This window comes from Chroicocephalus ridibundus, chromosome 12 (genome assembly GCF_963924245.1).
Source record: "Chroicocephalus ridibundus chromosome 12, bChrRid1.1, whole genome shotgun sequence".
Lineage (NCBI taxonomy): Eukaryota > Metazoa > Chordata > Aves > Charadriiformes > Laridae > Chroicocephalus > Chroicocephalus ridibundus.
Genome location: NC_086295.1, coordinates 9,038,823 through 9,051,549, shown reverse-complemented (window position 1 = coordinate 9,051,549; position 12,727 = coordinate 9,038,823). Strand labels below are relative to the sequence as shown.

The 12,727-nt window shown below is 42.0% G+C and overlaps 1 protein-coding gene across 14 annotated transcripts in view; it reads right to left on the bottom strand.

The window, feature by feature from the left end:
• Positions 1–12,727, bottom strand: part of RIPOR3 (RIPOR family member 3) — a 53,528-nt gene that overhangs the window by 2,589 nt on the left and 38,212 nt on the right. For all 14 annotated transcript variants that reach the window (XM_063349941.1, XM_063349937.1, XM_063349943.1 and 11 more), the window contains 9 exons: positions 8,789–8,918; positions 7,220–7,804; positions 5,913–6,052; positions 4,951–5,083; positions 4,081–4,189; positions 2,686–2,847; positions 2,330–2,488; positions 1,000–1,202; positions 636–719 (listed from right to left, as the gene is read on the bottom strand). In XM_063349941.1, the coding sequence (XP_063206011.1) occupies positions 636–719; positions 1,000–1,202; positions 2,330–2,488; positions 2,686–2,847; positions 4,081–4,189; positions 4,951–5,083; positions 5,913–6,052; positions 7,220–7,804; positions 8,789–8,918 (1,705 nt within the window). The remainder of the gene's footprint in view (positions 1–635; positions 720–999; positions 1,203–2,329; positions 2,489–2,685; positions 2,848–4,080; positions 4,190–4,950; positions 5,084–5,912; positions 6,053–7,219; positions 7,805–8,788; positions 8,919–12,727) is intronic.

Below are 12,727 nucleotides of genomic sequence, written 5' to 3'. Positions count from 1 at the left end.
ACAACACTTACTTTGCAAATCTGACTTAGAGAATAAGACTCTGATTTGTTGAGCCTCTCTTGTGACTACGTGTTTGCAGAAACTGTACTCAAAATAATCCCTCGTGTGCAAACTCACTCACTGCAGACTTATAACTCTTGGAAAGCTTTAAATCTATTGTGACACCTTGTAGTGGCGATGCAAACATTACATTTGTTTTCTGACTAGAATCAGCTATTGTTAAAAAAAAAGATGAACTGATTTAACTCTACATTTTTATAGTTAAAGCTGACTCTCTGTATCGCTGACTGTGGCTCATTTTAGTACATGCTGGATGGCCCCGGTCAGTGCCTGCTGTCCTTCACCACTGACAATGTGGCAGAAGTTGGAATACATCCTTTCTGCCATTGTCCTGTGCCTGTCAGATCAAACCGAGACACTCCAAGATGCCTGCAGCTCCCTCTGCCTGCTGGCTTCTGTATAATAGCATTAATAGTTCGGCACTTTGGTAGCCAAAGAATTCATTAAATTCCAAATAGAAGGAAGCTGAAAAAGGAACCCTACACCAGCCTAAAAAATCCGCACCTTGGATACACTTTTGTATCTAGCAATTTTGGCCAGACATACACATCAAAAGGAGAGCCGTAAATACTTACTCGGAGGTTTTTAAGGGCCAAACATGCAGCTTGCTGAAGTCTTGCATCACAGTCAGTTAAAGCATCAGTGTAAAGAAGGAGAGCCTAATGAAAAAACAGAAGGGGGCGAGGGGGGGTGTGGGGAGAAAGGCTTTATAAACTTCAGCATAATCAAGCACTTGCATTCAGATCGACGTAAGCACTGTTTTACATATCTGAGCGTAAACAAAGGATATAGACAGATCACTTGAGCACTGCTGTAGTTTAGGTTCTAGTTAATAGATTAATGAAGTGCGGAGAGGACAATAGTGCTATTCTAGGATAAAGCAAGTTTTGTGTATTTCAGCACCTATTTAGAAAAGCCGGTAAGAACGGCAGTCTTTACCTGTCCCCTGAAGTTCTTGTTTGCTGCTGCGCGGGACAGGCAGGACGTGGCTGCTTTGCTGACGCGGTGGTTGTCATCCAGCTGTAAAATCCCGAGTAGGCGCAAAGTCTGCGGTAGAGGTTGGAGTCTGTTCAGTCGCTTTCCCTTCAGCTTTTTAAGAGTCTTCAGCCGCCCAGGGCATTGCAGCTCCTCAATTAGCATCACTGCAAGCGAAAGGACTCAACCTCACTGACTGACAAAGGAAGGCCTTATCAAGAGAAGACAAACTCCTCCCGAATTCTATCTCTTGTAGCCACGTGTAGTTATTCCCATGGCTAATGAGCAAGCTGAGCGTGGCAGGAAGCAAACTGGGACGACTGCCCCTTTGACCATCCTGTCTTCTTTCCCAGGCATTGTTCCATTTCCTCCTATGCCAAGACTGTCCGACAAATGGAGCAGAGATTATTATTTCACAATATCAGTTCACAAGGCACGGCAAAGCCCTACTTGTTTTAGGACCTGGGTGCCTGGAGTACAACACACAGTGCAAAACAACTCCTGCACCTTTGGACATTGGGACAAACAGAGTAGTCCTGAAATAAGAAAAACATGATCAAGGAAAATACTTTTAAACATCTCAGAAAGATCTTGCTGTACTGGTCAAACAGAAAATCCTCCACATTTAAAAAAAAAAAAGGGCAAAAAAAGAAACCAGGCACTGGATTGACAGTTTGTCAGTTTCAATTTGAAGAATATTCCAGGTGTTTTCCACTGACTAGGAATGCAGAAGTTCTTAGTCTCCCACCAGATGAGTTATCTGCATCAAAATAAGACTAAAGATAACAGCCAATATCAGGACTGCTTTTAAAATAATTCTTTTCTGAGACAGACAAAGTTTTAAAGTACTTTCACTTGTTGGACTAGGCTTCAGCGAGACACCGGCTACCTCGTGCTAGAAAATGCGCGGTAGTAACCTCTGAAATTTTATTGCTATTATCTGTGTCTGATTACAGCTGCAATAGTCACACGAAGCTACAGACGTTTACTCAGCCCTAGATTGCTGCCAACTTCAACAGAATATCGCAGAACCCGCTGCTTTTTAGGGCACTTAAGATAAACCCATCTTCACACCTGTTTTGCTTCTACCTGGTTAGCCGTGGGAGTCAAGCATGCCTTTCCTATTCTAATTAAGTTTGCAGGGTCATAACGGGAATTAAAATGGCAACAAATTGGCAATCCAATGGTGGGGCAGTTTGCTGCTGTGAAAGTGTATCTTGAGCAGTAACCAGGCGAGCAGCAGCCAGCTGCTGAGCTTGTGGGCTCAATCAAAGCAGACAAGCGCTGCCATTACCTTCTTTCGCAAGTTTTCCCAAGTGTTTCTCCAGGCTGGTGATGTGGTGTTTCTCCAGGTAGCTATAAAATTGGAATAAAGTAACTGGTTCTGTCTGGAGATGCGGAGAGGGGAGCAACCCGTCACAGGTCACGATCTGCTCTTGCAACCTCTGCAGTACTGGAAGTAACACAGAAGAGAACAAGTGAGAAAATGAAAGGTTGGTTAGATGTAAGCTGCTTAAAACAAGAAAATAAGTTTTCTTAAAACAAGAAAACAAGAGTTTAAGTTTCTTTTGTAAAATGCACAAGGCCAATTTTTAGCTGTGCAATAAAATGAAACCAGAGTGGCCCCGTGTTCAAGGAATGGATTGGTACCTGCTTCTAATTGACCGGGGTATTTTTCCTTCACTTTGAGCGTCAACGTGTATTTTAGTGCATGACAGAACCTTTCTGCTGAAGCGAACAGGACGCTGCCAGGCTCTGCAAGATCACTCCAGATTTTCAGATAGTGCTTCTTCTTCTTAGTCTTCTGAATAACTAAAAAAACCAAATAATAAAATAAAAAACCCACACAATTTACAAAGTTAGTGAGCTCTAGCAGATTTTGGATTTTACATGAGAAATTAGGCACCAGATGGCATATCTAGAGTGTCAGCATAATGTGTATTTGCATTATATAGATGGCTTTGTTCAAAGCTGGAGATTTGCTGCCAGTATTTTAACATCTGCAAGCATTGATTTCACCAAGCTTGGGTTGAGCTCCTAAACTGTCATTATGAGACCTGAATGAGACGCCTAGCAGCTCTCCTGCCTCTCGTTATTTACTTTATCCCAGCATCTGAGTCAAGTTTCAGAAGAACATTCTGTGAGTTTAACTGTTTCCACTTTTACCGGCAGGAGACGTGCCATTTCTAAGCATTTTAGAGATCCTGTCTTAGGTACCTTCACGAGTGGAGAACTCTGAACCTCAGGTGCACAGGCTGAGGCAGGCTTTCTTTCAGCAAACACTTCAGAAGAGCACTTGAAGCAACACCCTGTGGTTTCTCGCTGTCATTAAACCCTGTCATTTCTCACTCTTACCTATAGATATGTTGAACTTGTGCTCTGCATTTGAGACTCCTACACTTGCCTCATCACATTGTGCCAAAGGCCCTTCAAAGCCTGGCTCCGGGAAACAGTTTATTCCCACATCCTTCAGGATAAAATCTGTCAGCAAGTGCTTCCAACTAAAATTTGCATTCTTGCTGCTGTATTTACCAAGACAAGAACAAAAGCCTCTGAAGTCTCCCACTGTGCCTTTATCGTTCTGTCATATCCAGCAGTCAATAGAAGAATTTGGTAGGGGGAAGGCCTAAGATGGGAAAAATTGCATACCAAACTTTTCCTGCAAATATGTAGAGAAGTCGGGCTGTTTGCTTACTAAGTAAAAGCATAGATATAACAAAGGATTTTATTAAGGCTATTCTGCTGTTCTTTAGCCACAAACTCCATCATTTGTAACGTCTCTGTTTCTAAGACCCACCAGTTGAGCTACTATTTCTTTGAGCCAAACTTCTTCAAATCTTTTCCTTCCTTGCAGGCAAAAAAAAAAAACCCAAACAAAAGATATCTAGATTCTTAGAAAAAACAGGGCTTATAAGAGCTGTTTTAATTATGTGAATGTTTGTTAAGGAATTCAGAATGAAACCCTGGCGTATCTGGGGAAGCTCAAGCAGAGTTACCTGTACCTCTCACATCTCTGGCATGCCTTGGAATAATGCAGTTACTCACTTTCTTCAACAGACATATCCAAGACATCCCCCAGGACTCGCGTCTGCTCTGATACTTCTTCCAAAATGCTCTCTTGGACAACCGGGGCTACATTTGGTGACGTCAGTTTCTGAAATGCAACATGCATATCTTAGTAGCTGAAACACAGGCAGTACCAAGCTCAAGATGAATGAGGATTTGTTTCTTAGAATCAAACTTCTAAAATCTGTGAGGAAACACTAGCCACTCTCAAAAGGCCTCTTTTCCCATCACAGCATGGACAGGTCACTTGTGAGCGCCAAGCTGCTCAGCAGAACAGGGTGAACAAACCACATTATGCTGGAACAGGCTGTCTGGTATTTGACACTCTTCTCTGCCCCTGTCCATTGACAGCTGTGTAGCAGATCAATACCAGCAGTTATACTGTCCTCTGCTGCCCATCCACATCAGAGGTGATACTTGAGTACGATAACGTACTTGAGCACTATAACCAAAATTAACTGAGGAATAAGGTCTCAAGGGAAGATAAGAGTTCTTTTCTTGCCCTACATGCTAGCAGTTTCTTTCCAGTAGTATTAGTTTTTTCTTCATTCATTAAAAAATTGATCACCTGTTATCAATACACAATCCAACCCAAATCTGTCCTACTGCATTAGTGGCCTGCTTTGGGCACAAAGGTATTACCAGCAAAACCCAGAGGCTGAAAAAAAGCAGCAGAGTTTTGTATGACGCGTTCTCTGCATACACATGTATACGCTGCATTTTTTGGACTCAATTTCTACTCTGAGTCTTTCTGCTTTTATAAGAGACCCAGCTACATATTCACTTTTGTCTGTAATCAGACTCAACAATTACAACCAGTGCCCTGGAAACCCATAGGCTATTCCTTACCTGCAAGAGACCTTTGCACAGCTTCAGATGAGTTATCAAAAGTGTGTCTAAGTTGTCATCACCAGTAGTTACATCTCTTGTTTCTGTTCTCGTGTCACAGCTCAGGGACTGAAGTGTGTTGTCATTGTATGTGCTGTTGAGATGAGGGGAAAAAAAAAAAGATTAAAACTCTCATCATTAAAAAAATATGAAGATGTGCAGTCTCAATAGCAGCCTTCAAGTTGCAGAAGTACAAAACAGGTGGCTTTTAACAGATAACAGCATTTTTTATTGCATTTATAACACTTCTTAAAAACATGAGGACTTTATTTCTAAAACTCATTCCAGGACAGTAATCCAGATCAGTTGATCCCACAAAATCCCATTTTGGAGAATCAATACTAGTAAAAGATGCTTCCAGATAATGTGAATTGAGTTGCTGGCTCATTTGCAGTGGGTAAACTGCAAAAGCAGCACAGGTAGCAGACAAATCCCTAGGTGTTCTCCCAACTCAATGATACTGGGAGTGTAGTAAGTCTCCCAGGATCAGGCTCATAGCTCTGGAATGTAATCTTCAGTGCTACGCAACTTGCAAAACTGAATTCAAAAGAAAGAGCAGGTAGAAGAGCTCTATAAGTTACTCGTAGCTCTCCCTCACTAGTGCAGAACTGTTCAGCACTGTCCCCATAAGCCTCTTTCCTGCAGTCCTACGTGCTGGACCTTCCACCATAGCCTGCAGGTACCATTCTGCGGAATTTTCCACAAATTCAGTTTAAGTTTTGTGCCATTTTATTCTGGTAAGTATTCTGAATTATGAATTGCAGAGTATTCAAAAAAGTGGTTTCTATCCTGGATGTTGAGACCAACAGCAGCTCTGCACAATCGTTACTCAGCCACGTACAGTGTATCGGTAAGTGCTGCTGGGATCAGCCCCCCTTACCCCTTTCCCGTGTGCCCTGTAATGAAGTGCTGCAGGTACATACCTGATACTGGCTGTTCTTATGCTTCCAAATAATGAAAGCTCATCAGCACTACAGTCAGCGTTTAAAAAGTCAAAACTTTCCAGCACTGTCTCCACCATTAAACTTTCCATAGATGAATGTTTGTGCTGAAGTGTCTTTGGCTGTTGGTGGAATGGAAGGAAAAATATTGTTAGTTGTAGTTATCAAGCCATTTTGCATTAGTTCTTTGCTGTTTTTCATATTGCTCAACAACAAATCAATTTACTTTTCTGATTTCATTCTTAACACATCAGGAAAGTTAGCTCTTGGTACAGCACTGATCCCCAAATAATGTTGCTAACTAAATTCAAAATATTCTTTAAAACTTTAAACTGTCTGAATTCCTCTTTGGATTTCCATGCCTGTTAAGGTTAGTACAAGTGCTGATTTTTCTGTGTGTCTTCTGCCATTAGTGCAATTTTCACTTATTCCCTGTTTCAGATCTACAAGTAGCAATCTTAGGAGTCTGTTGCATTCCAGCAAATTATCCAAGAACTTCAATATCAATAGTGGATTTCATGGGGCCACTAACTTTATCCCCCTTGGAAAGGCTGCTTTGAGAACACTTGGTTTGTTTTTTTTTTAATTTCTATTTTTAAAGTGATTGCACTGGAATAGGAAGACAGTGCAGTCTTGTTAACATCATTTATTATTCCAGACATTAGATGAAGTATCACAGTATCTTATCTCCCAAGACTGCACACTGGCCCCATCTGCTACAATGCTACCAAATTTGCAATACAACCCACTGCTTGCAGCAAGCTCTTCTCCAGGACCTTTCTTCTAAAGAAAGAAAAGTTTTCAGCATCACGTAACTTGTCGGACAGACTGAACTGCCTGCAAAAGCTGGGCGATCCTGGGGAAACATTAGATTTGATGAACTGATGCAGTCATGTCAAGGTATACTAAATCTGAAAAACATCCAAAAAATTAGAAACAAACCAAAATGCAGAGGCTCTGACATACGGTTCAGATTCTGCTTAGCCCAGACTAGTTTCCACTTATGACTGCATGCCGTTTCTTAATTTCTTTTTCCAGATTCTCGATCTGCACACAGCATTTGAAGGCTGTCTCCGGGAGGTGCTGTGCAACATAATGCTCCTGTGTTGTTAGCTCTCAAGGCTGCCTTTTCTGAGTAACGCCTGACCTCTGGTGGCCAAACTTACTTTTTGGGAACATGCCATCCATACATCGTTAAGTCAAACCCACCTCAGGGTCATGGAACACCTACAGTTTTAGGAGTAACAGTGAAAACTACACCATCTACCAAGAGTAAAACACTACCATACCTTTAATTTATCCCTCAGAGATGAAACCTGGTATTCCAATTTCTTCAGTTGGGCTTGCCCCACATCATGTAATTTCAGCAAATTTAACACTTCTTGGAGAGTCTTATCAATTGACTTCATCTGTCCATCTAGTTTCAGGTCATTTGCAGCATTCAAGCTTTTCTGGCTAATGTCTTCTTGCTCTGTCAGACAGCGATTTTTGGTTTGATTGAAAGAATCTCTACTACCTTTGTGACGATTCAGAAAACCAGATGGGTTATTTGGAAATCCATCCACACACGGAGTCTTCTTCAGGATATCTAGAGTTGTGCGATTTGGAACAGGATGTTGTCGCTCTTCTGCACCAGTCTCTTGAATAATCACCAATGGCAACGTCCTATGGTCTAGAGCTGGAGTTGTATTTTTGGATTCTACCCCTTTCTGATCCTCAGAGCTGAACGAGTCTGCCTCGCTTGTCTCTGCGGGGTTGTGAGGCTTGCTCCTCCCATGTACATCAAAATCACAGGCAGCCAAGTAGCTCAGTATGCTGGGGGGCTGAGCTTCATCAGTTACATCCCCTTGGTTCTGCCTTTGCTGCAAAACAGACTGCAGCAAACACTCGTAAGTGAACACACATACAATTGAAAAGCATGAGATACCACCTAAGATAGAGAACTATGGTTTCCTGCTCTTGGAAATGTATGCACCCAAACCAATCAAAACCACAGGGCTCTTCTGCACAAGGGAGCCAGGCCAGCATAGACTGGACCAAAGAAACCACTGAAACAAAGTACTAAGAGCGCACTGGATGAACTAAGTGGAGCAGCAGTAACTGTGCTTTAGATCTTTCAGAGGAGAGTTACCAAGAGAGCTAAAAAATTGCTTGTGGAAGAAGAACCGTGCCAAGCAGCTTTCATTATCACACCAGCTCAGGACAGGATGTGAATGCAGTGGTTAGAGGAAATATTCATTTTTAAGAGTCCAACATACCCTGTACAAGTAATAAACCTTTCTGAAGAAGACTGCGTATTCTGCTGCCTTGGTGAGGCAATGCCAAACCTGACTTAGACTTGATGTTAGGGGAACATATATATGACGTTATCAGTTTTTCAGCTGTATGGCAGAATTAACAGGATTATATAAACAACCATTAAAACAATACACTCTTGAATGAACGAGAAGGAGGACAGGGTTTTCTATTCCCATGGGCTACACTTGGCAAATAGTGGGGTTGAGGAAGAGGAGGCTTGTTTCGCATAGCACCTCTAAGATGCCATTTTGCTCCACTGCTTCTGAGACAGAATGGTTCCTAGTTTGATTCCTACCATAGACTATTAGAGCAGATGTCCACACCCCTACCATTCTGTCTGCCAAGAGGAATGTTTGGCAGGGTTGTTTTTTCTTTTACAAAATCTAAACTGGAATCTAAATGGTTAAAAGAAAAAAATAACAAAGCCCCCAAAATAAACTGTAGTGGCCCTTTAGTGCTACATTTTCACATTTCTGAGGGTGTTCTTCAATAGCCTAATCTAATACAAAAATCAAGTCCTAGGTCTGTGCTTTGCATTTTGCTTTTCTCAGCATACTCACCAGGTAGTATTTCTCTCTGAAGCTGGGAGTATTTGGTGGGGTCCAGTTGTATAAGGAGCTCTTCCTGCTACCCACAGAAAACTTGGCAGTGGTTCCAGGGGACAAAAACAGGTTCTCTGTGTCAAAGGGGCTGTAGCAGAAGACACAAAGGCCTAAGTGTCAGTAAGACCAGAAAGCACAGAAGCGTTTAGCAGCAGCACCAGCTGTTAGGATTTGAACTGTGACATTTAATAAACAACACAGGGAATAAAAGGAAAGAGAGACTGTCTCTCTGACTGACGTCTTTGACTGCACCAGTAGAGAAAGAGGTAGGCATAAAGGTTGTGTATTTCACACAGAATTCTCAACACTCTTTAGACAGAGACCTGTGTCACAGTCTTTCTATAGCAAGCAGCCTATACTGTACTTGCCAGCACTGGTGTCTGTGCAGACATACACCATACCAGATAGGAAGGAAATATAACCCATGTAATAAAGGAAAACTGTCATTAATTTCCCTCCTGCAGAGCACACACCACCTGGAAAAGCCACTAAAAAAACCTTTATTATCCTTCAAATATTAACAAATGACTCCTTTGGCTGGCTGAGGAAGCTTGTGCAGTGGTATACAGCAAGTTGCGTGGTTCATACAATCATAGATGAGCCCAGTTATAGCTCCAGAGGATACTGGCTATGGTCTAAGAGAGTTTGACAAGCCCGCTCTAAAGACTTCACAATTACCTACGACATAGAACCATAGAATACGTCACAGACACTAATTTCCCAACTCCTTTGCAAAGCAGTCTAAGGAAACCTGGTCAAACTGTGTCCCAAAATGCAACTCAGCTAACCAGGAGAGGGAAAATATATTTAACGTTAAGTAAAACAAGTTTGTTTTTTTCTGCATGTTACTTTTGTTCCCCACTGATATGCCTTGTGGCACCAAATGAAGGTTTGTTTTTCCGCTTAAGCACCAGCATTTTGAAAAAAAGTGCTTATAATAAATCTAATCTCATAGATATGAATATAATGACCAAACAGTAGGATAAAGTCAGCTGCATTTAGCTGTACGATATGGAATCACTAGAAGTCTGAAAAGATCCAAACAATAACGAGGACTAATCAGTTGCAGGGAAATGAACTTCTGCTCTCTAGCAAAAGTTGAAGAGCAGGGCTCTAATTCTCTCTAACTTCTCATATTGCACAGGTAGAATTCTCAACAGCATCCTGCAGTGCAACACACCACTGTCTTCCTCAGCACAGAGGTAATGCTCTGTGAGCTCGCCTAATACAGGTTAATTGGCTAAATTAACCAGTGTCACGCAGCTGGGGTTCATCAAACAGGCCAGTTCCGTGCAGTCACAATAAAAACCATCTGCATTGTCTCACTATGCAAAAAATAAATCAGGTTTCTGACAGTAAGAGCCTTTTAGCCAAAGCCTGCTATGTTTACTGCTGGAAGCAAATTACTCACATCCATAGCATTTCTTTAAGAAGAGTCACATGGATCCATTCCTCAGATTTTTCATTTTTAGCTTTTAATACAGCAATGCAGTAATGCAAAATGACGCTTTGGAGGAAAGGGACAGGAATAACAAGCTGAATCTGTTTTGCCTCTCTGACAATTACTAAAACACTCTAGCAAAACAGTTATTCAGCTGCCCTCCAAACAAGCACATGCTCCATATTACTGCAAGATAACAAGTTAAGAGAGCAAAGCAAGGATGAAGGAGAGAACGAAGTCTGCCTTAAAGCATCTATTATCTCTTGATTGTAAGCTCTTTGGGCATAATCCATTATCTTGCTCCACATTTTTAAAGCAAACGAAACATCATACCGGGACAGATCTATGAATCCATCTCTCTGGGCACCTTGACATTGACAGACGCCAGTAGGGGATATTCAGGGGAAAAGCATAAGAAGTCAGTCAAATATAGTAGGTTTTCCCCAGACACATACTCAAATTTGAGGCAACCCATAGCTCAGATCTGTCATGCACCAGACTTTGCAGGCAGACTATTGCTTTTAATTGTCACGCACTTTTCCTTAGTTTGTCTAGTTACTTCCTGAAATCATTGACACAAAAATCTCTGTGTAGGTCAAAAGTATGCAGCAATTTCATTATTTAACTTCACACTGTGGAACAAATACTTTGACCTGGGCGGGGGGGGTGTGTGTGCGCGCACTATCTCTCTGGCTGTACTGAGAGAAATGGTAGCTACTCATTTCCTTTCCACACTCTCCACAGTGAGCATCTGTATGCTTATACAGTGTTACCCATCAACACCGTTTCAAGGCTGAAAAATTCTTTAAAAAAAAATAAAATGGAAGCGTCCCCACTTCTCTGATCATTTTTGTTGTCCCCATTCTATTTCTATATTGCCAAACACGTTGACCTTTGGTCATAACTAATAACAATATTGGCATTAAATGCATGAGACTACAATGCCATCATTATTAAGGCCAATGCAAATGCAGCACGTAACTCTCCTTTAGCTTGCCTTAGCACCATTGCAGGACTTCAGCGTTCAGGTCCAAAGCACACATGCCCAGCCTGACCTTGGAGGGGTTTACAATTTATCAGAGCTCACGTTTCCTAGATTGAGCCTCCCACGACATCAGGAGCTTTACATCAGCGCACATTCAGAGGTGCCTCAGCCTTGCCAGCACTGAGCATGCATTCCCAGCAAGATATTGTTTTGTCATAACCACCAAACCTACAGAGGGATGAAATACTTGAGACTTCTACCACTTCCCGCATCCTGCTGCATTTTTCTGTTGGGTGTGTAAGAAGGACACTTCCTGGTTTATGTTGTCAGAGGAACATAAGTAATCAGGCAGAGCATATAAGAGCTGAACTCAGCACAGTCTGCAGCCCCAAAGGATCTGCATTCCTTTCTCCCACCGCCAAGACTGTGCCCTAATCACTTCTCTTCTGCCCAGTTGCTCCACAGGAGAAGGGCTTTTGGTGGCTAGACCTGTCTGAATCCCACTACTGAGCCTGTGAATTCAGACTTGCATTAACACAAAAAAAAAACCCTAGTTCTGGTCAACTGGATTGGACTCACTGTTAATCGTGAGGTTTCTTTTTTTCCCCCCCTACTGAACACAAGTGAAAATGCCCATGCATAGTGTGATTGTTGTTAGATTTCTCCTACCCATTAAAGCATAAGCACCAGTTTCAAACTTAGTACAGCTTATCGCAAGACTAAGCTATGAAACATCACTTCCATCCAAAGCAGAGATGCACTGATGGACTACTGCCGAAAGATACCTGCATGAGTAACTACCTATTCACATAAGCTTTCATCCGTAAGAGCAAGACTGACTGTAGGTATGTATTCAAAAAGACAGACTTTCCTTTTTTATTCTCCCTTAAGGTTTTTTTCTCCTACTCCACAAACCCTTGTGAGCCAGACCAGCACATGCTCAGAGGGCAGAAATTACAAGAGTGGTTCTGGCTGGCTGGTACCCTTAGATCCCAGTACGGGGTGCTAACTGAAGTTCTGAGAAGAGAATACAGGCTTTCTCTTTGTCCTTCATGGGAGAGACAGAATTCAGACTGCTGTTTAGGTTGGCAAAAAAACCAAAGCCTTCTGCCAAACTGGCCGACAAAGCAGTTCTGCAACAGGCCCAAGCTCATTCGTGCTCCTCATGGCATAATCTATAAAGGAGTTGAAGGAACTTTTGTTAGATCCCAGAAGACCAGTGGCCTATTTAAAGAAATATACATTTAGAAGTGGAAGAGTGATCTACATTTGGATTTTTCAAAGCAGGTCTAGACTGAAAGCTTGCCTCTCAGGGAAGCTTGGGTAAATCAGCTGCATTTGTTTAGTTATTCTTAAATCAAAGAAAAAAGCAGCTGTTATTCTGAGTGCTCTATCTTTGAAAATAGAAACACCCTGAGTTGTCACCACACAACTTCTCTTTTCTGTAAACAACTTCAGCAAACAGGCTGTC